Consider the following 26,237-nt stretch of genomic DNA (forward strand, 5'->3'; position numbering starts at 1 on the left):
GTTGTCAATTCGTGCAAATAGTCAAGTAGTACAGGGTGCTCTATCTCGCTGAGTTTCTTGGGCCTTGGCACTCCCCATATATTAGCTGGGCGGCCGAACACTATTGTAGGATAGTAGGGTCTGCAACCCTATGATCACCCCAGATTTTTGCTTTTTGCTTCACTGGTTTACGACTTCTCTGGCTGTGGGCCCACAGCCTTGCTGTTCTCTCACTAAATTGACACGTGTACCTTAGGTGCATTTACCAATTGGTACTGGTCCACCTTATCAGACCCTGTAACTCAGGGCATAGGTGTACCCAGGGCCTACCAGGGGCTGCAGCATGTATTATGCCACCCCTGGCTGGCCATCTAAATCTGACACAACTGGCTGCACAACAGCTGGGGCAAGGTGGTGTAATCACCCTTTGCTTTAGATATAGTATACCTATATCTAACCCTATAAATGGACACATAGATTCCTATCAGTCACTCCTATGGCAGGCCTTGACAATCCTGAAGGCAGAGTGCTTGGAATTGTGTGAGATGGTGCTCTGGCATGAGCTGAGCCCGTTTGCAGCTTGCGAAACCAAGTCCTAATAGCTGTTCCATGATAATGCATACCATATACTCTTAAGTGCATTATAATCCTCGCGGTTATATGCCAACTCTGGTATCGCTTTATCAAAACATGTCGAGTAAGGTGTCATACGAATTGGAATACTAACCCCTCGCCAATTCTGGCGACGGGGTTAGCATTCCACCCTTCTAGAGGGACACGACATGTATGTAACTGTGAACCCCGGTTAAAGTTAACTCAAGCCTCAGCATCACAAAATGGATGCTGCCACCACAGACACAAGTCTGACCTCCTGCTGCTGGGAGTCCTCCCAGCGAGGGAGGCTTGGACAAAGGGTTTCCTGTCAGGGGCGGTGCTAGCACCATCCCAGACAGGGTTTTGTGTATCCTGGGTAGGCAGGGCTTTAGAGGAAGGTGACTGCAAGAGGCACCCCGGTGCTCACTATGCATCTGCCGGCTAGAACCAGTTCCAGGGGCACACCAGCCCCTGAGCTGGGGAAAGTCCGGCATGGGAGAGGGGTGTAACCACCCCCCTTCCTGGTCCCACCCATCGGCAGGACCTAGTCGCGTGCCAGCCCCTTTTCCTAGTATAAATATAGGAGCGGGCCCCCTTCCAAATTAGATCATCTTTGAATCCTGAAACTACTTTCTACGAAAGGAACTCTCGACTTCTTCTCAAGATTTCTCCATTGTGACTAAGGAGTAGTCACCCTGCATCCGCAGGCACCATCCAAGCATCGCGGTCTGCTGTAAGTCTCTCCTCCAGATCAAGACAGCCCAGCTCGACGAGAACCGGCTTCCCTGGCACCTCTGACCTCAACCTGCATCATCAGCCCAGCTGAGATTCGTGGGTGTGACGAGACCTCGAGGGACCGGCCATCTTCAGGACTGCACGACGCTTGCCCAGCACGACCGCCGAGGGATCCTCGAGTGAGTGCTTTGGGGTCCGAGAAGCCCCAACCTTGAGCAGCTCCAGCACCGAAGTTCAGCCTCCCAGCCTCCACGAGATCTGCTTGGGGCCCTTCTGCCTGTTTGCTGCTCACTGCGTTGTCTGGCTACTAGCCTGCTGGCTTGTGGCCTTACCGACGACGAACGACGACATCAACACCGCTGGTCTGGTTGTTCCAGACTGGCCCTAGCTCCCCTCCAAAAGAGGAGCACCCCGGACCCTCCTGGTCCACTCCAGACGCCATTTTGAGTCCACCGCGTGGGCTTGCATTTGCCAAGACTTGTTGCCCCAATCCTGGGTCCAGCGACGTCGACCCCAGATACCATCGTGGGACAGCTCGCACCTCCATCCTGGTCGCCGACAACGCCTCCTGGTCCGTGAGACTGCAGAGCCCAGCGTCGCCCACTTACCTGGTCGAGGTGACTCCATCCGGTGCCATCCTGGTGCCCATCTAATCACTGGCTAGTGATTCAGAACTTGGTCCCCTCTGCTTACAGATGTCTTCCATCTTCGATCCAGGCTTGGATCCATCCGAATCTCTTCACTGGTCGCATGCCAGCAACTTCTTCTTTCAAACTCCATAGACTGCAACGAGGATTCCCGACGTCTTTCCAGACCTATGCAGCCGCAGCCCCTGGGCTAGGTAACTTCGGCATTTCGGTGCCCCAGCATAGCCTCACTATCCAAGGGTCCAGATCCTTTTTCGTTTCAGCTCTACCTAGTCGGATTCGTCCGATAACACTAACTTTGTAATTCCTAGCAACCATAGACTTTGTTCCGCATCCCGCGTGAGAGTGCACACTCTGCACCCGATCCCCCTAGGCCTCCTGCTAGTAATCTGAAGGTTCAGCAGTCAAGTCCTAGCGATCCCAAAGCCTATTAGCGTAGTACTTACCTGCTAGTAATTTCGCATTCCACTTTTAGAGTATATGGTTTTTCGTGCCCCTCAGGCATTTGTGTAAATTGTGAAACTTTGCGTATTTTTCTAAGAGCTTTGTATTGTGCTTAGCACCCTGTCCTCATAAAGAGTCCAGGGTTGTTGTGTTCTAAATAAATACACTTTTATTTTCATAACAACTTGTGTGGTGTCCTTTCACTTGGTGTTCAAGGGGTATATGTGATGGTATAACAGCTGGCTTAACACGCCCTCTAGAGTCTAGCCTAAAGACTGCTCTTGTCCATGCTACTAGGATAGCTGGTCTATCGGTTGACTTACAACCAATCATCAATAAGGGTTGTTTGGACTGATACATAGTGATCACTAGAATAGTGAGCACTGCATATCAGGCCAACTTCTCACATTGGTGAGCAGCGGTTGGGATTTGAGCTTGCTGTTGTTTTACCACACGTATCCTAAGAATATCATTGTGAAAGATCACATAAGTATTAAGGTACATATAACTTAGCTTAGAATACTCTGAGTTCTACTGAACCAGCTGTTGTAGTTCAACAGGGCCTAGCACACCCTGACTACAACTCTTAGCAAGGGATCAGTAGGCAAACAAATAGTGTAGATAGGTGCATCACTTACACCACACTAGAAGCATGTCGGACAAAGGAGGGAACTCAGAAGCCCCCCTTGTGTCAGTGGACCCTCCACAGGTCACTTCAGGATATGCTGCTCTTAGCTTCCAGGAGAGGAGACAAATCTGTACATCCAGGAAGCTAAAACAGGGTTCTAACCCTACCATTCCTTTTCTGATTGGTCTCTTAGAGACTTATGATGCCAGGAGGACTGCCAACACAGATCCTTCTAATCCAGATTGGAATATGCCCCCCTTAGAGGGAACCCTTGGGGACCCTGATCGCCTCCTCAATGGCACCGGTAGTGAAGAGGAGGAGGAGGAACATGAGTTGTCAGGGGATGAGGCAGACAAAGGTCAGGTAGAAGTCAGTAGACTCACTAGGACCAACTTAAGTAGGCATGAGCATGGACTTGGGGGACCCCCAGGGCCACTCTCAGGTGGACTTAACATTGGGAATGGACGAGTTAGGTCTCTATCCAGAGGCTCTAACAGATCCATTCGAACCAATGGCTCTCAGACCTCTTCTCATAGAGGGATGTCATCCCCTAAGAGAAGGGAGCATGAAGCTAAGATGAGGGAAGCCAATCTGAGGATTGAAAGGGAAGAACTTGCCCTGGCCAAAGAGAGGCTTGCCTTTGCTAGAGAGCAAAAGTTAAGTGGGCTAGATCTCACTGGTGGCAGCATTCTCCCAAGAGAAAAAGACAGGAGTTTAGACACTAGACACCTGAGTAAGATAGTGCCCCCCTTTAAACAAGGGGATAATATCCACAAATGGATAACTGCTTTAGAGAGGGCCTGCACTGTCCAGTGCGTCCCCCAGAGTCAGTGGGCAGCTGTCTTGTGGCTCTCCTTTGAACGCAAAGGTAGAGATAAGCTCCTCACTACTAGAGCTGAGGATGCTAACAATTACCAAGTCCTGAAAAGTACACTGATAGATGGGTTTGGCCTAACCACTGAGCAGTACAGGTTGCTGTTCAGGGATACCCAGAAAACTCAGTCTCAGGATTGGTCTGATTTTGTAGATTGTGCCACTAAGGCTTTGGAGGGCTGGTTGCTGGGTAGTAAGGTTACTGATTATACAGGATTGTACAATCTGATCATGAGGGAACAGATTTTAAACAATTGTCAGAACCAGTTGTTGCATCAGCACCTTGTCGACTCAGATCTGACCTCTCCCCAAGAATTGGGAAAGAAGGCAGACGGATGGGTCAGAACAAGGGCCAAGCAGAACCAGGGCCAGAACCAGGGTGGTCAGAAGAAAGCAGACCAGAAGGGTAATAATACTAAAGGTGAACAAAATGACCAGAAGTCTTCAACAGGTCCCCAACAAACCAAAGAGGGTGGGGGTCAGGCTTCCCAGAAGAAGAAGACTCAAGAAGGCCAGTCTAAAAGGTGGTGCCAATACTGTAAAAGTAAAACTCACTGGTTTAGTGAGTGCACCAAGAAAGGTGGGCAAACTCCTGCCACTGCAGCCCCTAAGGCACCTGCATCCCCTAGTACAGTCCGCAGTGGTAGTGCACCTCCCAAGGGATTAGTTGGGTTAACCTTGGGTTCTGAGGGGTATGACAACTTAGTTGGCACACTCACTCAGGCTGTCCTTGTCTGTACAGGGGATGTGGATATATCCCCTGATGCCAGTCCCAATACTTTGGGCAAATACAGACAGACACCTTTTATCAATGGCAAGATGGCTCGGGCCTACAGGGACACTTGTGCCAGTGTCACCATGGTGACGCCTAACTTTGTGGACCCTGGACAGATCATGCTAGGTCCGGAGTACCTAGTGACCAATGCCAGCAATGTCACTACCCACCATAGTATGGCAATTGTTGATTTCACCTGGGGAGGGGTAAGTGGCCAAAAGAAGGTTGTTTTTAGTTCAGACCTCCCAGTTGAATGTTTGTTGGGCAATGATTTGGAGTCATCCCTATGGTCAGAAGTGGAGCAGAGGACTCACATGGAAATGTTAGGCTTGCCAGCACATGTGCTTGCTGTGACTAGGTCACAGGCCAGAAGATGCCCCACTGAACAGGTGCTGGATCCTGGAACAATGGACCAGACACCTTCCAAGAAGAAGAGCAGTAGGGTTAAGGCATTGCCTTCCCCCTTGCCCCAGGTTGAGGATCAAGTCTCAGAGGAGGCTGACCTCAAAGAACTGAGGGAAACTGAGCCTAAAGAACTTGAACCTGATCAGGTTGAGTTTCTGGGTTCAGGGGGACCCTCCAGAGAAGACCTGGGGAAGGAACAGTTAGCCTGCCCTTCTCTTGAACCCCTCAGACAGCAGGCTGCTGCTGAGGCTGCAGGGAACGCCACAGGTGCCCACAAGGTATACTGGGAAGATGGACTCCTATACTCTGAGTCAAGAGACCCCAAACCTGGTGCAACCAGGAGGCTGGTCATCCCCTTGTCTCTGAGAGGTTTCCTTCTCACCTTGGCCCATGAGATTCCCCTTGCAGGTCACTTAGGCCAGAATAAGACTTGGGACAGAATTGTCTCACACTTTCACTGGCCTCACATGAATGAAGATACCAAGGAGTTTTGTCGCTCCTGTGTCACTTGCCAAGCCAGTGGTAAGTCAGGTGGCACAACAAAGGCCCCCCTTATACCAATGCCTGTGGTGTGGGTGCCCTTTGAAAGAGTGGGGATTGACATTGTTGGTCCAATGGAACCCCGGACAGCATCAGGGCACAAGTTTATACTGGTGGTGGTGGACCATGCCACCAGGTATCCTGAAGCTATTCCCCTTAGGACCACTACAGCACCTGTTGTGGCAAGAGCCCTAGTTGGAGTGTTCTCCAGAGTGGGCTTCCCTAAGGAGGTTGTCTCTGACAGAGGTGCAAAATTCATGTCAGGATATTTGACTGCTATGTGGAAGAAATGTGGTGTCAACTACAAGTTCACTACACCCTATCATCCACAATGCAATGGGCTTGTTGAAAGGTTCAACAGGACTCTAAAAGGGATGATTCATGGACTACCTGAAAAGCTCAGGCGTAGATGGGATGTCCTGATACCCTGCCTTTTGTTTGCTTACAGAGAGGTCCCACAGAAGGGGGTTGGCTTCAGCCCTTTTGAACTTCTGTATGGGCATCCTGTAAGAGGATCCCTGTGTTTGGTGAAGGAAGGATGGGAGAGACCTCTCAAAAAGCCTGCAACCAACATAGTGGACTATGTACTTGGTCTCCGCTCCAGGATGGCTGAGTATATGGAAAAGGCTTCCAAAAACCTTGAGGCTAGCCAAGAACTCCAAAAAGCTTGGCATGACCAAAAGGCTGTCCTGACTGTGCACAAGCCTGGACAGAAGGTGTGGGTGTTGGAGCTAGTGGCCCCAGCAGCACTCAGAGACAAATGGTCTGGGCCCTACACAATCCTTGAGCAAAAGGGAGAGGTCACCTACCTGGTGGACCTTGGAACTCCCAGGAGCCCCCACAGGGTGCTCCATGTGAACAGGCTCAAAGCATATGTTGACAGGAAGGACATGAACTTGCTCATGGCCACAGATGAGGGACAGGAGGAAGAGAGTGACCCTCTCCCAGACCTGCTCACTCAGAATCCTGATGATGGATCAGTAGATGGTGTTGTCTTTTGTGGGAGCCTCTCTGACCATCAACAGAAGGATTGTAAACAAGTTCTTCAATCCTTCAGACATATGTTCTCTCTGACACCCAGTCAAACCAATTGGTGCACCCATGAGGTTGACACTGGTGACAGCCTGCCAGTAAAGAGTAAAATCTACAGGCAGCCTGATCATGTTAGAGACTGCATTAAGACAGAAGTGCAGAAAATGTTGGAGCTGGGAGTCATTGAGCCCTCAGATAGCCCTTGGGCTAGTCCAGTAGTTCTAGTGTCAAAACCTCACACCCAGGGTGGTAAGAAAGAGATGAGGTTTTGCGTAGACTACAGAAGCCTCAATGCAGTCACTAAGACTGATGCCCACCCAATACCAAGGGCATATGAGCTTATAGATAGATTGGCTTCTGCCAACTACTTAAGTACATTTGACCTGACAGCTGGGTATTGGCAAATCAGGTTAGCTGAGGATGCCAAGCCCAAGACAGCATTTTCTACCCCTGGTGGGCATTATCAGTTTGTGGTAATGCCCTTTGGTCTGAAAAATGCACCTGCCACCTTCCAAAGGCTGGTGAATCAAGTTCTCACTGGGCTGGATGACTTCTGTGCAGCATATCTTGATGATATAGCTGTCTTTAGTTCCACCTGGGAGGATCACCTGGTCCACCTGAGGAAAGTGTTAGAGGCACTGCAGAAAGCAGGTCTCACTATCAAGGCCACAAAGTGCCAGATAGGGCAGACACAGGTTGTATACTTGGGCCACCTTGTAGGCGGAGGCCAAGTTCAGCCACTGGAGAGCAAGGTACAGTCCATCAGGGACTGGGCTCCTCCAACCACCCAGACTCAGGTTCGAGCTTTCTTGGGCTTGACTGGTTATTACAGGAAATTTGTCAGAAATTATGGATCAATTGTGACTCCACTTAATGAACTGACAAGTAAAAAGATGCCAAAGAAAGTTCAGTGGACAGCAAGCTGTCAAAAAGCATTCGATGACCTAAAGCAGGCCATGTGCACAGCACCTATCCTAAAGAGTCCAGACTACTCCAAACCATTCATTGTCCAAACAGATGCTTCTGAGTTGGGTGTGGGAGCTGTTCTATCTCAACTGAATTTTGATGGTCATGACCAGCCCATTGCTTTTATAAGCAGAAGGCTGACCCCCAGAGAGAAAAATTGGTCAGCTATTGAGAGGGAGGCCTTTGCTGTGGTTTGGGCCCTGAAGAAACTGAGGCCATACTTGTTTGGCACTCATTTCAAGATTCAGACCGACCATAAGCCCCTCTTGTGGCTAAATCAGATGAAGGGTGAAAACCCCAAACTGCTTAGGTGGTCCATTTCCCTACAGGTGATGGATTTTACAGTGGAGCATAGACCTGGCACTGATCATGGCAATGCAGATGGGCTCTCCAGGTATTTCCACTTAGAGCAAGAAGACTCACCTGGTCAAGGTTAGTTTATTGTCCCAAAGTTTGGGGGGGGGGGTCATGTAGGAAAGTAGGGTCTGCAATCCTATGATCACCCCAGATTTTTGCTTTTTGCTTCACTGGTTTACGACTTCTCTGGCTGTGGGCCTGCTAATCAGACCCACAGCCTTGCTGTTCTCTCACTAAATTGACTAGTGTACCTTAGGTGCATTTACCAATTGGTACTGGGCCACCTTATCAGACCCTGTAACAGAGGGCATAGGTGTACCCAGGGCCTACCAGGGGCTGCAGCATGTATTATGCCACCCCTGGCTGGCCATCTAAATCTGACACAACTGGCTGCACGACAGCTGGGGCAAGGTGGTGTAATCACCCTTTGCTTTAGATATAGTATACCTATATCTAACCCTAAAAATGGACACATAGATTCCTATCAGTCACTCCTATGGCAGGCCTTGACAATCCTGAAGGCAGAGTGCTTGAAATCGTGTGAGATGGTGCTCTGGCATGAGCTGAGCCCGTTTGCAGCTTGCGGAACCAAGTCCTAATAGCTGTTCCATGATAACGCATCCCATATACTCTTAAGTGCATTATAATCCTCGCGGTTATATGCCAACTCTGGTATCGCTTTATCAAAACATGTCGAGTAAGGTGTCATACGAATTGGAATACTAACCCCTCGCCAATTCTGGCGACGGGGTTAGCATTCCACCCTTCTAGAGGGACACGACATGTATGTAACTGTGATCCCCGGTTAAAGTTAACTCAAGCCTCAGCATCACAAAATGGATGCTGCCACCACAGACACAAGTCTGACCTCCTGCTGCTGAGAGTCCTCCCAGCGAGGGAGGCTTGGACAAAGGGTTTCCTGTCAGGGGCGGTGCAAGCACCATCCCAGACAGGGTTTTGTGTATCGTGGGTAGGCAGGGCTTTAGAGGAAGGTGACTGCAAGTGGCACCCCGGTGCTTACTATGCATCTGCCGGCTAGAACCAGTTCCAGGGGCACACCAGCCCCTGAGCTGGGGAAAGTCCGGCATGGCAGAGGGGTGTAACCACCCCCCTTCCTGGTCCCACCCATGGGCAGGACCTAGTCGCGTGCCAGCCCCTTTTCCTAGTATAAAGATAGGAGCGGGCCCCCTTCCAAATTAGATCATCTTTGAATCCTGAAACTACTTTCTACGAAAGGAACTCTCGATTTCTTCTCAAGCTTTCTCCCTTGTGACTAAGGAGTAGTCAGCCTGCATCCGCAGGCACCATCCAAGCATCGCGGTCTGCTGTAAGTCTCTCCTCCGGATCAAGACTGCCAAGCTAGACGAGAACCGACTTCCATGGCACCTCTGACCTCAACCTGCATCATCAGCCCAGCTGAGATTCGTGGGTGTGACGAGACCTCGAGGGACCGGCCATCTTCAGGACTGCACGACGCTTGCCCACCACGACCGCCGAGGGATCCTCGAGTGAGTGCTTTGGGGTCCGAGAAGCCCCAACCCTGAGCAGCTCCAGCACCGAAGTTCAGCCTCCCAGCCTCCACGAGATCTGCGTGGGGCCCTTCTGCCTGTTTGCTGCTCACCGCGTTGTCTGGCTACTAGCCCGCTGGCTTGTGGCCTTCCCGACGACGAACGACGACATCAACACCGCTGGTCTGGTTGCTCCAGACTGGCCCTGGCTCCCCTCCAAAAGAGGAGCACCCCGGACCCTCCTGGTCCACTCCAGACGCCATTTTGAGTCCACCGCGTGGGCTTGCATTTGCCAAGACTTGTTGCCCCAATCCTGGGTCCAGCGACATCGACAGCAGATACCATCGTGGGACAGCTCGCACCTCCATCCTGGTCGCCGACAACGCCTCCTGGTCCGTGAGACTGCAGAGCCCAGCGTCGCCCACTCACCTGGTCGAGGTGACTCCATCCGGTGCCATCCTGGTGCTCATCTAATCACTGGCTAGTGATTCAGAACTTGGTCCCCTCTGCTTACAGGTGTCTTCTATCTTCCATCCAAGCTTGGATCCATCCGAATCTCTTCACTGGTCGCCTGCCAGCAACTTCTTCTTTCAGACTCCATAGACTGCAACGAGGATTCCCGACGTCTTTCCAGACCTATGCAGCCGCATCCCCTGGGCTAGGTAACTTCGGCATTTCGGTGCCCCAGCATAGCCTCACTATCCAAGGGTCCAGATCCTTTTTCGTTTCAGCTCTACCTAGTCGGATTCGTCCGATAACACTAACTTTGTAATTCCTAACAACCATAGACTTTGTTCCGCATCCCGCGTGTGAGTGCACACTCTGCACCCGATCCCCCTAGGCCTCCTGCTAGTAATCTGAAGGTTCAGTAGTCAAGTCCTAGCGATCCCAAAGCCTATTAGCGTAGTACTTACCTGCTAGTAATTTCGCATTCCACTTTTAGAGTATATGGTTTTTCATGCCCCTCGGGCATTTGTGTAAATTGTGAAACTTTGCGTATTTTTCTAAGAGCTTTGTATTGTGCTTAGCACCCTGTCCTCATAAAGAGTCCAGGGTTGTTGTGTTCTAAATAAATACACTTTTATTTTCATAACAACTTGTGTGGTGTCCTTTCACTTGGTGTTCAAGGGGTATATGTGATGGTATAACAGCTGGCTTAACACGCCCTCTAGAGTCTAGCCTAAAGACTGCTCTTGTCCATGCTACTAGGATAGCTGGTCTATCGGTTGACTTACAACCAATCATCAATAAGGGTTGTTTGGACTGATACATAGTGATCACTAGAATAGTGAGCACTGCATATCAGGCCAACTTCTCACAACTATCTCGTGTGGGCTAAGTCCCAGTCTAGAATGGACAGTCGTTCTGGTAGATAGGAGTGCTAAAGGCAGGGCGTCAGGCCATTTAAGACCTGTGCTGGCTTGGATCTTGGCTAGTTTGAGTTTTAGGGTGCCGTTGTAGCATTCTACTAAACCAGCTGATTGGGGGTGATTTGCAGCGTGGAACTTCTGGTGTATGCCTAGACACTCACACACTCTCTTCATCACTCGTCCCACGAATTCACTTCCATTATCACTCCAGACCATTCTAGGCAAAACGTACCTAGGGAAGAATTCTTTGACCAGGGCTTTGGCAGTTGACAAGGCAGTGTTGTCCTTAAGGGGATACGCTTCTACCCACCTGGAGAAGGCGCAAACAACAACAAGCACGTATTTCAGATTGTTGCACCTCTCCATGTGGATGAAATCGAGCTGCAGAACCTCAAACGGATACGTTGGAGGCGCAAAATGACCAGCTGGAGTTGGAGTTCCCCTACCGGGATTGTACTTTAAACACACCATACAGTTCTTGACCAAGTTCTCTGCACATTTTGGGGTGCCATTATTCTGCCATACTGGGGCCAACAACTTACAGATTCCTTTCGCACTGATATGAGCCATCCCACGAGCCATTGTCACCACTGCAAGTACGTATGCGTCGGGTAACAGCCAGCATTGATGCTCTGACAATTCAACCCAACAACCATTCGCATCCAATCTACCCTTGTTTTCTCTCCATTCATTCACCTCTTTCTCAGTCGCTTCGGACTGTATGGATTTCACACTTTCGATAGTGTCCTCGCACATACCTACATCAGCAATCCATCTCGCAGGACCCACAACATACATTCGACTCATTGTGTTCCTTGCAGTCTCTTTCGCAACTTCATCTGCAAAGCATTCCCACGACCAACATCATCTTGAATCTTTCTGTGTGCACTGCATTTTACAATCGCAACTTGTAGTGGCAAGGTCAGTGACTCGAGAAGCTCGTTAACTAGCTGACCATGCTGTATCTTTGCACCATGCGACGTCAGGAACCCACGTTCACGCCACAATCGTCCGAAACTGTGAGCCACGCCAAAGGCGTATTGGCTATCAGTATACACATTCACTCGCTTTCCTGTTGCCAACACACACGCTCTTGTAAGTGCAATTAACTCTGCTGCTTGCGCAGAATTATGGGGAATGCGCGCAGTCTCTACAATCGTGTGCAGTGTTGTCACCGCATATGCTGCAGTCGTATCACCATTTGGCAACTTGAAGCATGAACCATCAACCCATAAAGCATCATTACATTCAGGAAGGGGAGTGTCCAATAAGTCTACTCTCCCTTTTGTCTCTTCTTCTGTCCTAAAACAGCAATCATGCATTTCGACCTCATCTGTCTCTGTTGGAATGGGCAATAACGTGGCAGGGTTGAGTGTAGCGCACCTCTTTATGTGAATGTGACTCGCTAATAGTGTCAGTTCATAACTTGACAGTCCAGCACTAGTTAAGTGCTGTGTCTTCGTTCTGTTTAGTAAAATGTCTACTGCATGTGGGACCTCAACGATCAGAGTGTTATTCATTACTAACCCAGCAGACTGTCGAATACAGACAGCTGCTGCAGCAGTGGCCCTCAAGCAACTTGGTAATGCCTTAGCTACAGGATCTGGAGTCGCTGAGAAATACGCGCATGGACGCTGTTTGTCCCCAAAGGATTGTGTCAGGACTGATAATGCCAACCTTCCCTCTCATGGACGTATAATGTGGAAGGTTTACTGTAGTCGGGGTTACCCAACACAGGAGCCGAACACAACGCATCACGCAGCTCGTGAAAACTCTTCTGACAATCTTCAGACCAAGGCACAGGATTGGGTGTATCCTTACAGATTAGTGCCAGCAAAGGTTTGGCTAACAATGAGAAATTTGGTATCCATTGCCTGCAATATGATGTAATGCCCAAGAAAGCACGCACTTCTCTCTGTGTCCTTGGGACACTCAATTTTGCAATTGCCTGTATTCTCTCTGGGGTCAGCTTCCTTCCCTCCTTCGATAAGATGTGACCTAAGTAGGTCACTTCTTGTCGACAAAATTGTAATTTCGAAAGGGAGACTTTGTGCTTCATGTCACATAAATGACGCAGCAACGACAATGTGGCTTCCTTGCAAATCTCTTCAGTATCTGCAGCGATCAGCAGATCGTCTACATACTGAATCAGAGTCGCACCATCATGTAGAACAATCGTGTCAAGTTGTGATTTCAGAGCTTGACTGAATATAGATGGACTTTCACAGTAGCCCTGAGGAGCGCGTTTGAAGCGGAAGCTTCGTCCTCCTAAATTGAAGCCAAAAATATCCCTGCTCTCTTCAGCAATCGGGATGCTGAAGAAAGCGTTCTTCAAATCAATCACCGAAAACCAAGTGGCTGAAGCTGGAACCATTGTCAATAGGGCAGTAATGTCGGGCACAACTGGAAACTGTGGCACAACAATTTTGTTCACTTCTCTGAGATCAATTACAAATCTGTACACAGGTGGCTGAGACGGATCAGTACGCTTTAAAACTGGCAAAATAGGACTGTTACAAATGTTTCCTGTCGTCTCTTCAATGACATCTTTCTCAATCAGATCGTAAACGATCGCTAACAAAGCTTTTTCACATTCGCTAGAGATCTTGTATTGGGGAATACATGGCAACCTAACGTTAGCTCTCAATGTTATGACATATGGTGCTATCTCCAAAAGACCCACATCATTAGAACCAGTAGCCCAAAGTATATATGGAAGAGATGACAATTCAGTTGGAATATTTTCCTTTGACAAATACATTGGGGAAATCACTTTCTTTCCTAGAGTAAGTTGTACTCCCGAAGGAGAACAGTACAACGTCGCATATAATCTCTTCAACAAATCCAACCCTAACAAATTTTCGCCACAACCTGTTGTAAGAATGAGGGGTGCTTCTAATTCATATGGCCCAACAGAAAGGGGCATAGGACTAGAAATCGCGTTTCTAACCGGGGCGCCAGAAAAACCTACGGAAACATTCATTTCGCCAGACAAAGGTGCGCCAGGAAGTTTTGAGTGCATAATAGAACTTTTTGTAGCACCAGTATCCAGCAGAAAAGGTTCTGACACTCCTGATGTAATCACCTCAACATAAGGTCCATTCTGATCTACTGGAACTGAAACAACTCCCTCTCTTTGTCGATGGCTGTCCTAGCAATTATTACCCTCATTCTCGTTTTCTGCGTAATAGTCATCAGCATAGTACTGAGTTGTCCTAGAAGACGCATTATTCTGTTGGTCAAAGCTGTTCATAGAATTCTGAGGCGGGAAAGAAGGAGTATTCTGGGGGAAATTTCCACGGCCCCTACCCCTAGGAGCCTGTTGAACACCTCTACCTCATGAACCAGAGACACCATTCAAACGTCGCGATAGAGCTGGACAACTATTCTTGAAATGACCCTCTTCTTTGCAATACGCACACTGATTCGGACCATAAGGCAAACGCTGTTGAGAAGACTCATACCTTTGCGAGTTTCTCGAATACTGCTGAGGTTGCTGATAATCGGGCTGACTAGTAGTGCGAGGCGGATAGGCTTGCTGGAGAAGTGCTTTAGTTTTCAAATCTTTAGTCTTTTTGTCTGCCTTATCTAGCTCATCTTTGCGTCTATTTTCATAGTACTGGGCTGTGGCCAAAATCTGCGCTGACGTGGAAACAGCCCAAGCACTCTCTGAATCTTTCAATTTATTACACAGTTCAGGAAGTAGATTATGTACAAACTTATCTACAAACAATCTTTGGCCACCCTCGGTAGCCAAATCCTGACCACTATGATCGACGAAAGTCTCTTCAAATCTCGTGAAAAAGTCAGACACATTCTCATCTTTCTTCTGCTTGCATGCAAACAGCTTGTCCCAATTTACACGCAATTCAGGCATTAAAGTCTTCATATAGGTAATAATTCTACCAGGAAGTTCAGCTACCAGAGGCTCAGGCTTAGAGCCACCAATTTGTCTAGCATCAGCAGCAGTAATATTAGCCCATGTGTCACCTAATTCTTGATCATGATCTGCATGACGAATCTTACTCCATAAGGGTTGTGGGACAGCAATCCCGAACAACATGTCTACATCTGCTAAATTCATTATACATGAGCTTGCAGTCTGTGATAACTCCTTATAATACCCTGCAGGATTTTTACGGGGATCAGGCAATGTCTGTTTGAGTGCTAAAACTTCAGATCTTTTCCAGGGGACATGCACCCATACACGCTGGAAATGTGGTGGAATTGGTGGATTTGCGTTCGCATCACCTTCCCTCCAAACTGGGGGAACCTCTCTCATGGGGTACTGTCGCGGTTTTTTCCTACCTAATATGTCATCCTCATATAGTGATCTAGATACATTTCCCTTACTCCTATAAGATAACAATAAATCTATTGCTCGTTCAACATCGGCACCTACAATCATGCCTTCATAAAATTTGAATCGCATACGGAATAATTCCTGCATTTTGCGTTTTGGATCATTTGTCTCCAAATCTTCGCAAAGATATACACACATCTCTTCGAATACATATCTCTGAGTGGGTGCATCTCACTGACGGAAGACTTCCATAACAGACTGAACATCATATTTTACAGTGTCGGTAACCCATTTACGTGCTAACTCATTCAGCACTTCTCTTTCCTGATAATCAGGCAGTTGACTACGCAACTGTCTACGTCCTGTTTTGGGGGTCGTCTTAGGCGACCCAAAGAAAGGTGAGAACAGACCAGTGACAGTACTTGCCACTCTCGGTCGAACAGAAGGAGAAGCTTGCGGAGAGGCAGACGTGCCAGAAAACACGGGCTGATGTAAAGAGGAAGTCGAGGCAGTGGCAGAGGAAGTTGAGGCAGTGGCAGAAGTAGTATCATGATAGACAGTTGGAGCAGTAGGCAAAGTCGCAGAAACAGTAGATGGAGTATGTAGCAAAGGCGGCGGCCCTTGAGAGGGCTGCGCCGGAGAAGTAGGAACCAGCTGAAGAGGAGCTGGTGCTTGTGCAAGAGCTGCATTTCGTGCGCCGGGCGCGGTATAACAAAACGCTTCGGGGGTGCAGTAGCATCTAGTGCATATGGGGGTGGTGAACTCAGTAAATGGGACATTAATGGATCTTTCTCTGATGTCCTTTTTGAACCTTGTCCTTCATGTGGTAACATTGGGTAGCATTTATCTACTGCTAACTTCTTGCTTCTGAGCATTTGTTCACTCTCTTGCTCTTCCTCATTATCCCTGTATGCAACGGCGGCTTGCACCATTGACATACCTCTTTTATTTTTCTTAGCTAATTTCATTTCTTTCTGTTTGGCTTCTTTGCGCCACAAGCGAAAAGAGTCAAACATCACCGGCCGGGCTTTCTTCTTAAAAAGTTTGACCTCGAGGTTATCTAAAACTTCTGCGTCAAAGCTACCATATTGGGGCCATTTTAAAACACCATTCTTTCTGGTGTATTTCATCCATACTTCATTATATGTGATAGGACCTACTCCGTGCTTTATATAGAGCTCATATGTTGGAGTTCCAATCGGAGGAACCGGACACGAATCCTCTAATCGGGAGTCCTTACTACAACCAAGACAAAACAAGTTTCCAAGTCTGCTAAGACCAGGCATCTTCGCTCACTAGTCTAGCTTCAAACTTCAAAGGATTATCGAATACGATATGTTCGTGAATACACGAATCCCTTGGTTTTGGCGCTTGCAAGTTCCAAACAAGGTGTATCTCAAAGATACCAAAACTAAGAATCAAACTAAGGACTGGGAGACGCTCCACTTATACTTAACTGAAGTATTGATGATCGATGACGTCACTAGAAGACTCGTCTATCGTTTCGCTCTACCAAGGATCACTGGGTCCAAGACAGGGCGATAGTCAGGGCAGCAGTCCTTCATAGCCGTCGGGACGCGGGGAACCTCGCAGCAAAGACCTTCGGAACCATGTCGACATACAGGGGTCGCTGAAGTGGCTGGCCGTCCTCTGGAATTTTCACACGAAGCTCCTCACGAACATCTGGCTTGGACCGATACCGCTTGATACCGCCCCGAGTTGGGCGCCAACTGAGGTGCCGGGTTTTTAGGAACCCGGTGGTGCCAGGGGATAACACCCGAAGACCTCTGAGTTCTCCCTGTTCCGGACCACAGAAACACAGAGTCTTCTAGGTGAAGTCAGAGATCGAGTTTTATTGGCTGCAACCAAGTAACAAGTGTCCTAGAAGTACAACAGCACGGGATGTAAGTTCTCAGGAGACTGTTCGTTTTTACAGAACCAGCCATCTCCTTTTATACAAAATATTACACTTCAGGCAAGAATTCTTTGTTTTATGATGCAACCATATACATATTTGTTCAACAAAAGGAAAAGCACAGTCATGACGGTCAGCCTATAATTTCGTGTGTACAGTTAGTGATAGATTACCCAGCTCGGCCCAGAACTACCATCAGATATCGATGAAACCCCAATAAACTCGGGCACCTCCTCATCGTAAAACTGGCCATAAACAAGAGACATGGACAGGTGTATGTGTGTGGATAACACGGTTTGTATGTAGTGAATGGTTTATGGCATGTCGTGCCTTGATGCTATCTTACTCGGCCACTGGGCGAGGGACTGCCTGAACAGGTTCAGCTGGAGGCAGTGGAGTCAGCTCGGCCAGGTCATGGGGAAGTCAGCTAAGGTGGACGTGTCCTTTCAGATCAAACTCGGCCTTAATCAATTGACTATATGAGGGCAAGCCACAAGATGGATGCCGTTCACAAAATGGAGTCTGAGAGTTCGGGACGGAAACCATGATTTAAAGGTGATAGCATCACTCAATCACAACGCAAATGCATTGGGATAATGTCCTAATCGTTACCGGTCTGTAGACACCAAATTCGTCATGGTACGATGATATTTTGTGACACGAGTGTTGGGCCTCTGAACCATATTATAGCAGGGTCCAGAATTTCAGAACCACAACTTTATCATTGATCTGCAGCATATTATTTGCCTCATATGATTCTGCACCAGCTGTACTCCAAGAGCGGGGCGATTACATTGTTAGTAGGGAAAATAGCCAGCTTTGGGTTATTGTGATTCCATTGACCACTATAAGAACAGCCAGATTGGTGGAGGGTATCAACCTTACTGGAGAGTTTCTGATCGAAGAGTGATTAGCGCAGTTCACTTTATTGTTTTCTGCTTCTTTTCCCCTACCTCACCTAAGGTTTCCCGCATGGTGCTCCAAGAGCCGGCTGTGAGATTTTCAATTGGGGAAAGGACTTAGACCATTCCCATTGCCCACTACTACAACAGTGACCAAGTATGGTGCACAAAATGAACTACCATCTGTCTGAAAGGTACGGACAGGCAATGCTGCCTGGGAGCCTGCAGGTGTAAATGGGATATTCATCTGCGAAGTTCATTCTGTTTTTTCAACCATTTCGAACTGTGAAAAGAATATCCATTTTAAATCAATCAGTTAAGAGTTCAAACTTCACAGGTGGCATCAAATCAAAGATGCACTTCGTGAAAAATAGACTGTTAATTTAAAGTTTCCCTTGACTAAGGAATACTTTATGATTAATCCAACAACTAGCTCACACTTGGAGCATATGACTCCTGCTACAGTGGACTAGGGAATGAGGACGTATTTGCTTGACCAGCTGAGAGACCCATCAAGCTAAAGATTTGGTGCTTATGAGAGGGATTATCTATGCCCCAATCAATGACTATCACCTAAATCCACTCATGTAGCAGAAAACAAAATCCTGACCACATCCATTACACTTTTAAAGGATGTCTAAATTATAATGTCTGAAAAAGAATTGAGGAATGAATCTAATGATCTAAGACTGTTTTAAAATCCCAGTATATGCAAATAAGATTTTTTAAGTTATCTGATGGCTCAAAAATATATGTAACAACAAGGCTACAGCAGGTGAACTTACAATTCAGACTTTAAGTTTCAGATTCAGACTGATTTCCTGCAGACTGTAGCACTTGCCAAAGTAAGCAAATTGGTTGATAGAGCTACAGGTGAGGCGAAGAGTAGACAATAACCTGCTTTACTCAAAAGCTGAGAATGTTGTCAATGGTGCACAGTTCAATAGTTCAAGATTTTAAAAAATGTAACTAAAAATAAGCTTTGAGATTATTGGGAGAGTAGAAAGCAACCATTTCCCACACGTTTTTCGTTGTCTCAGTGTCAATTCAATTAGGCGCAAAATGGTGGGTCTTGGGAGCACCAAGTTAAAATGAATTAAGGGATCAGTAAAAGTGAGAACTTTCTTTGGTGAATGGAGGGAAACCGAAGTAGGTTCTCACTTGTATGAACTGTTGGTTGTTATGCATAAAATGAACAGCTTTACATGGTTGAGGAAGATGGTGGGTTACCTTCTGGGCTTTCTTCGGCCTGAAATAAGAACTTGTTAATACAAACATATCATTACTGTGCCTACAAATAGTTCTCGAAAGATTAACGAAATTAAGAAAGGAACTTAAATAAAGAACTACAAATGTTGAATAAAGCACCCTGGGACTCAAATCTAATTGGGAAAAACGAAATTTTTGATGGATACTTCTAACTATGGATTCCTCACCTCTTGAATCTTCCCAGGTAACAAACTGAATCTGGAAAACAGTACATAGCTTGAGTGTACCAGCAGGTGGCGTAGTCAGCTTCACCATGACTCCATCCTGCCATTTGGATGTGATGCCAGGAGCCACATATAGGTATCACGTCTGCGCATTCACAGGTGTTCTTGTTCTGCTCTCTATGATTCAGACCCAGAGCTCTGCTTCCAGCTTTTTCAGGGTTTTACCAAACTCTTTTAGAGTTAACATGACAGCGTGGAGGGATGTCTCCCCTAAAATGACAGGGTTTAAGCTTCGCCACACTTGCAGGAAGTAGATATTGGGTACTGACACAACGTAATTCTTTGGTGGCTCAGCATGACATTCAACTCCAAGTTATACGAAAGATGCTCCCTCATGCATCCCAAGACCATGAGACAGTGTGAAACCAAACTCTACTTTGCTTTTCACAAAAAGAGAGATTGACCCCATTCCAAGCCACAGACTCATTCCCAGTCTGTTTGCCATCTTCATGTAATTTCATAATTCATTTGAAAACAAATCAAATGCAATAATATGAAATCAAAATGAGTTTCAACACCTCCCCAATCTCCATCTGATTAGAGATGATATCATCCCTGAAGTCGGGTTGAACTACAGTCGAGCAGTGGCACACTATTCTTTTTATTCCCACTCGCAGGTTTCACCAGTAGTACCAGATGTTCCTGGGTTATGTGACAGACCTTACCTTCTTCACTACTAGACAGCCCTCAAAACTCTTCAGCAACCAGCACTGCCTGCTGCTGCTTTTGCCTGGCTGCTTTAGTTGCCCCTTAAATGGTCATCTGAAACCGGTGGAATCTTTAGCAGTTCAGTTTAGTTATCTCTTACCTTTTTTGTCTAACCCTCCCCATGTTCCTCCAGTATTTAGCCGAACATCAATGCACCATGTTGATATTTTCTTCAGAGAAGTTCAAACCTTGCTCGAGGTTGGGATCGAGGTGGTTCGCGAGGCGTAGAAGGGCACAGAACCAACTATAAATTCCTATCCAAAGTAGTCTGCAGTTTTCATCTCAATCAAACTATAGACCATCCAGTCTTCTTCCCACATCCACAGTCTGTAGCTGAACGCGCCCTTCATACTTTGGATATCAAAAGAGCCCTCATGTTTTACATTGACAGGACAGAATCCTTTCGAAAGACACAACAGCTCTTCGTATCTATTTCAAAACCACACATAGGCATGCCATTTCTAAAGCAGGGGGTGCATGCTGGCTTGTTAAGTACATGCAGACAGGTTACGCCAATGCAAAAATAACCCTATCTGCCCTTCCCAGGCCACATTCCACTCACAAGAAAGGAGCTTCCATGGCCTTCTTGTGGGACATACCTCTAGCTGACATTTGCCAAGCAGCTACAGAAACCTCACCCCACACATTCACAAAATATTATTGTGCAGATATTTTGGTCCGCGAGCAAGCTAAGTATGGCCAAGCTATATTATGTACGCTTTTTCAATTGTTTGCAACATTTAAACTACCGTTTTTGAAAAGACTGCTTTACATTCTAGGCACTGTGAGTGTATCTGCAGCTACACATCCCACAAATGGAAAACATTACCTATACTTTAAGCATCTGTCCGTGACGTGTAGTGCTGTAGATTCACATGCTCCCGCCCTCCTCCCTGGTCACTTGTGGTAGTTGCAGATGGTATTTTTTTCTTTTGCCTGTACCTTGCATGGTCATCTTGTTCTCTACTCTTTATACTCCATCTATGCCTTTTCTTTCCATACTGAATAAACAATCTAACAATGTAACCTATGCCATTGTGCATTACCAGGGATACATTTAGTCACTATACCTCATAACTCGAAAAGACATCCCTGAACAAAAACAAGTTGCACACATCCGAGTCCAACACTAAATGGCAGGAGTATGCGCAGCATGTCAATCTACAGCACTAAATGCCACAAACAGATGCATATAGTGCAAGTAACATTTTTCATACATTACAATTGAAACAATATACGAATCTGTTTTCCACAAACATTATTGTGTATAGAGTTGACCTGCTATGTCTGTGGGTGCCCCCACACTTAGCCAGGTAAGTAATCACAACACATCGCTTTGGTGAAGACCTGTCTGCGGTCAAAAGGCATCGATCTGCCTTTGTTTATAATAAAGAAGTCAGAATGCTTCAGTGCTAGCCAGTTCTTGAATAGTTAGATTCTTGGATGCGGCTTACATATTTTTTAATTAATGTGATATTAAATCTTGTAGGACCATATATTTGAATAATTTGAACAGAAAATAAAGGTAATTTTACTTTATCCACGGATTGTTGGCATCCTGCTCACTATACTGTTTTTCATTTCTAGTATTCAGCAGAGCCAGAAAAAGTGACGGGTCTGGTACAGATTCCTCAGTATTTCGACTTGAATATTTACAGCAGCCATCATCTAGAGGAGGTATGTACATGTATGGTACCTAACTTGGAGGTCTGAGTACAAGGTTAGAATCTCTGTGCACATGTGGAAATTATGAACTTGTAGTATGCAAGCCCTTAACCTGTTTGGTTATCAGTTAGCATCTTTGTAATGTCTTCTTCCTTAGTTTTACTCCAAAGTCTAAAGTGTCATGCGTGATATTGCAAATGAGTTTGTCTCAGAATTCTCCCCCACATAGTTTGTGTATTAGTTTCTTATGACCTTCCTGTTCCTTGAACCTTAGAATAACCCTTACAATCTCTCTTACTTTCCTTGTTTTGTTCTAGCGCCAGGATCCGTCTTGTGAAGCCTTAGTTGCGCTTTATAAATGTATTTTCATTCATTCATTCACTGTCTTCTCGCACAAAATGAAATGTTGCTTAAACCACAAGGAATGTGCCAACATGGAGTGTGCCGATGCAGGTCAGCCTAGCCATATGTGAAGATCTGGACAGGGGTAACCAGCTTACTTGGTGGTGATGCAGAGCTAAATAGTGTAACTCCTATTCTTACGTTCACCAAACAAAACTTAATTTATAGTACTATACTAATGTCTTGTGCTGATTGCACGCAACTATAACATTTATTAGTGATGATGGGGGGGCGCACTCAAGGAGAACATAAAACCAAACAGATTTTTAACAACACATTTATGAAAAAAATTACATAAATATGATTTAGTGACATATACCTGTGCTAAGGTTAAGCAATCACCAAGGTAGTAGTAATAGAATGTGAAGATAGTCTCACAAACCTCTTTTCCTTCGTTGGGAGATTCAAGATGAATACACTTTTCAGGCAGCCTTCAGGACGCGAGGGCTGGGTGATCTACAACTCTTTGTGTGCGTGCTTGTATCAAATCTAAACTAATGCAAAACATGCAGCCTTAAATTCTTGAAAATCCAGCATTCATTCAGAAGGTGTTTGCGACTAATGTCCAAGTGGACTCACTCTCTGATTCTGAAATGTTAAGTCAGGGACTGCCTCTCTCCAGACAACATGCTCTACACAAGATGGTACATATTTCTAGCTTGTACTCTGTGAAGTCTTTAGCACTAATCAAACATGTGCAGCTCTGTTCATAAAATACTAATCTGTTTCCTCAGACTTAAACTTCTCTCTTCATTATTTAAGTTTACTAAAAGGTTATGGTACCAGGCGTAGCTTTGAGCTCTGCTCTACTCTGAGATTGTGCTGTAACTTCTTCTCAGTAGCTGTTATCTCTTTACTGCCCTAACTCCTAATACATTGAGAGGATTCTGAGTGAACCAACTAATCTAGTCTACGTCTAAGTGCTTCTAGACACCCATCCGTACACATCTAGAATCACCGGAGAGAGGCAGTTAGCACCTTTCATATACACAATATGCATACCTTCTGTGCAGAAGAAACTTTGAGAATAAACTGACATCATACATAAATGCTGCTCAGAAATTTTTTCAAACATTCTAAACACAATATAGGGGCCGATTACGATGCGGTCAGAACGTGGAGCCGTTCCGACCGTATCGTAATCAGCCGGTCAGATTCCTTTCCGACTGGTCCATTATGATGGAGTAGGTCAGAAAGGAATGCAACCGCTCATTCTGACTGGCTTCCAATGGGCTCTGAGAGCCCGTCCACCTGTTGGAATGCTTTCAGTAATCCCAAGGGCGGCTGTTTCTGCCCGAGGGGTTATGATGTCGAGAGGAGACAGCATTTCTGTGCCGACCTTTCCGGCTGTCTGAACTCGACTTAGGGTGCCCTCAGCAGGGTCCCCTTTGGTGCATGGCCTCTGGTTGGAGGCCGAGGAGACACCTATGGTGCCCCGCTGTTGATCCCTTACCTTGGGGCAGGCACCTTGAGGTGCCTGCCACGGGGTGCAGGGATGAACTGCCCCTCCCAATTTTACTATGGGAGCATTGAAAAGTATAGGAGTGCGACCAAACAGTGTTCAGTCGCATCCTAATTAGTCAGGCGGACCGCCGACCGGGTTTCGATGAGTCTCTTGACCGAGACAATGTCAGGCGGAGGAAACTCCCCCCAAAATCGTTATAGGGCCTTAAGTGTTAACTCACCTTGGAGAAGTAGTAGCGTGGGAACAGCTGCGCCTTGTCTCAAAGTTCTTTATCTCATGGACTGTTACATAGAGCAAAAGAGTACAATGGTTAATATTTTAACACAACATTGAACTCGCAGGTCAAAACGTTTTTTGTGCAGAAACCCCATCAAACTTTTGGTTGGAAAAGAAAGCAAGTAAGGAGGTCAGACATAACCACAACATTCTCAAGAATATTTTCTTCGGACAAAACCAGATAGATACGAAAGCAATGAAGTGTCTGACCGCATTTATCTGTGTCATAGCCATTCTTATTGGTTCTACAGTCTGCACTAGCTCTCCTGGCAAGTACCTTTAGCTATTGCCAATCCATTACAACGGTCAAAAGGATTGTTGCTTACAGACCACCAGAATTATATTAAAATTGTGGTAGGATTGGCTAAACTACTTTTTGTTGGCACCCAGAAGTTTAAAAATGGAGACATTCAATGCATTCTTCATTAAAGAAAGCATGTTTCTGTGTTTTATTTTTTCATCTAGGTCGTATGCATTCTATAGGTCGGTTGAAACTGATGTTCCATCTTACCGCCTGCTCAGTAGTCCGGAAAGGGGAGAAACATTTTCTAGGGTTCTGTAATGATCATATGTCACATGTGTACAAATAGATGAATGGTCATAACAAAAACAAGTTGTGCCCCAGTCAACACACCTAGTAATACCCTGTAGTTTTTCTCATTATTTGTAACACTGTAAGATTTTGGTTCACAGGTATAAGTAAGTTTTAATCTGCCAAGGACCAGTCATCAACTGGAGTTCTCATTTCATATCCTTCATACAATAGATAATGTGTTGGCACTAAACCAGGCCTCAAACAGCTTGATCCCTTCTGAGTACACATGTGCCAGGTCTTGACACGTACTGGTTTAGTAAAGTAAAATCCATTAATGTGTTAAACTTCACAATGCCTGTTCATTATATATTATTTGGTCAGAATCTGATTTAAAGAACAGACTCATAATTTGAGGTATGATGAAACTAAAAAAAAACGCAGAAAATGTATTTACTAGAAGGCACAATATATGATTTGATTGATGGAGACCTCCAATGAAATCCCTCCGCGGTGAGTAATATGACCTATAATAAAAATACTTCTTAGTTCAAAAGAAGATTTAATAACAGCATATCCAGGTCCACACTGCCTGCACAGAATGACTACTCCTAATCAGATAAATATAACTTATATTTATCTGATGTTCATTTAAACCATGGGCATTATGTTGGTTTGTGTAGGGCACTATCACTCGGAAGGGTATCCAGGTGCTGAGCAGGTGTGTGTTTGTCCTTACCTAGGGCAGGATGAGACTACTCGAAGAGCCAGACTTTCCTCTTCTTGCAGACCTCAGAAGTGAAGAAGAGGCTTGGATGTGCAATGGCAGGTCATTCCATGCTTTAGGAGAATACTCGGCTGGTGGATCTAATTTTCCATATGCATGGGATGTGTGCGAGTCAGAGTCTAGGTAACCGTAGGTGTCTGGAGGGTTTGTGAAAAGATGTGATTAGTGTGGTACGCTGGGCCTGTGTTGTGTAATGCTTGGTAGGTGTGAGTGAGGAGTTTAAATTGTGCTGGTTTGTATATGGGTAACCAGTGGAGCTCCTTGAGGTGAGGTGAGTTGTGAGTTAGGTTTGGCAGGCGTGATTCTAGCCACTGTGTTCTGGATGGTCTGCCAACTTCTTGTGCGTTTGGTGATCCTGGTGTAGAGGGTGTTCCCGTAGTCCAACTTGCTTGTGATAAGGACGTGTCTGACTGTGTTTTGGGTGCTAATTGGGAGCCATTTTGAAACCTTCCTCAGTGTCTTCAGGGTCTGGAAGCATGAGATAGTGATGGCGTTGATTTGGGTGGTCATGTTGAATTTGCTGTCAATGATGACTCCAAGGTTCCTGACATGGGAAAAAAGGGTGGACCCTAGTTCTGCCAACTACAAGGCGGAGTCCCATTGTGAGGTGCTCTTACCAAAGATAATAGGTTTGATCTTGTTGGTGGTCAGTTTCAGACAGTTGGTCTTCATCCAGTCAGCAGTGTTGGTCATGTAGTCTGTAAACTTGTTCCGTGATACTATTCTGAGAGCAGGGGTGGCTCATCCGTTATGGCGGAAGACTGTCCCCCTACTGCTCCTACCCAGCAGAGGCAACATTAAAAAATAAAATGATTTTATTATCATTTTCTTTTTCACTGTTGCATCTGCTGGGTAGCTGAGTTGCTTGTCCGGGTCGGGCCGTCCTCCTGAACTTCAGGAGGAGGATTTGTGGACACTACTAAGTGTGCATGACGG

The 26,237-nt window shown here is 46.3% G+C and overlaps 1 protein-coding gene across 1 annotated transcript in view; it reads left to right on the top strand.

Moving 5' to 3' along the window:
- The window catches only part of LOC147697138 (cohesin subunit SA-2-like), a 741,253-nt gene that overhangs the window by 346,235 nt on the left and 368,781 nt on the right, over positions 1 to 26,237 (top strand). The window contains exon 18 of the mRNA XM_086934206.1: positions 21,762 to 21,851. Within this exon, the coding sequence (XP_086790332.1) occupies positions 21,762 to 21,851 (90 nt within the window). The remainder of the gene's footprint in view (positions 1 to 21,761; positions 21,852 to 26,237) is intronic.

Source organism: Lissotriton vulgaris, chromosome 8, assembly GCF_964263255.1.
Source record: "Lissotriton vulgaris chromosome 8, aLisVul1.2, whole genome shotgun sequence".
Taxonomy (NCBI): Eukaryota; Metazoa; Chordata; class Amphibia; order Caudata; family Salamandridae; genus Lissotriton; species Lissotriton vulgaris.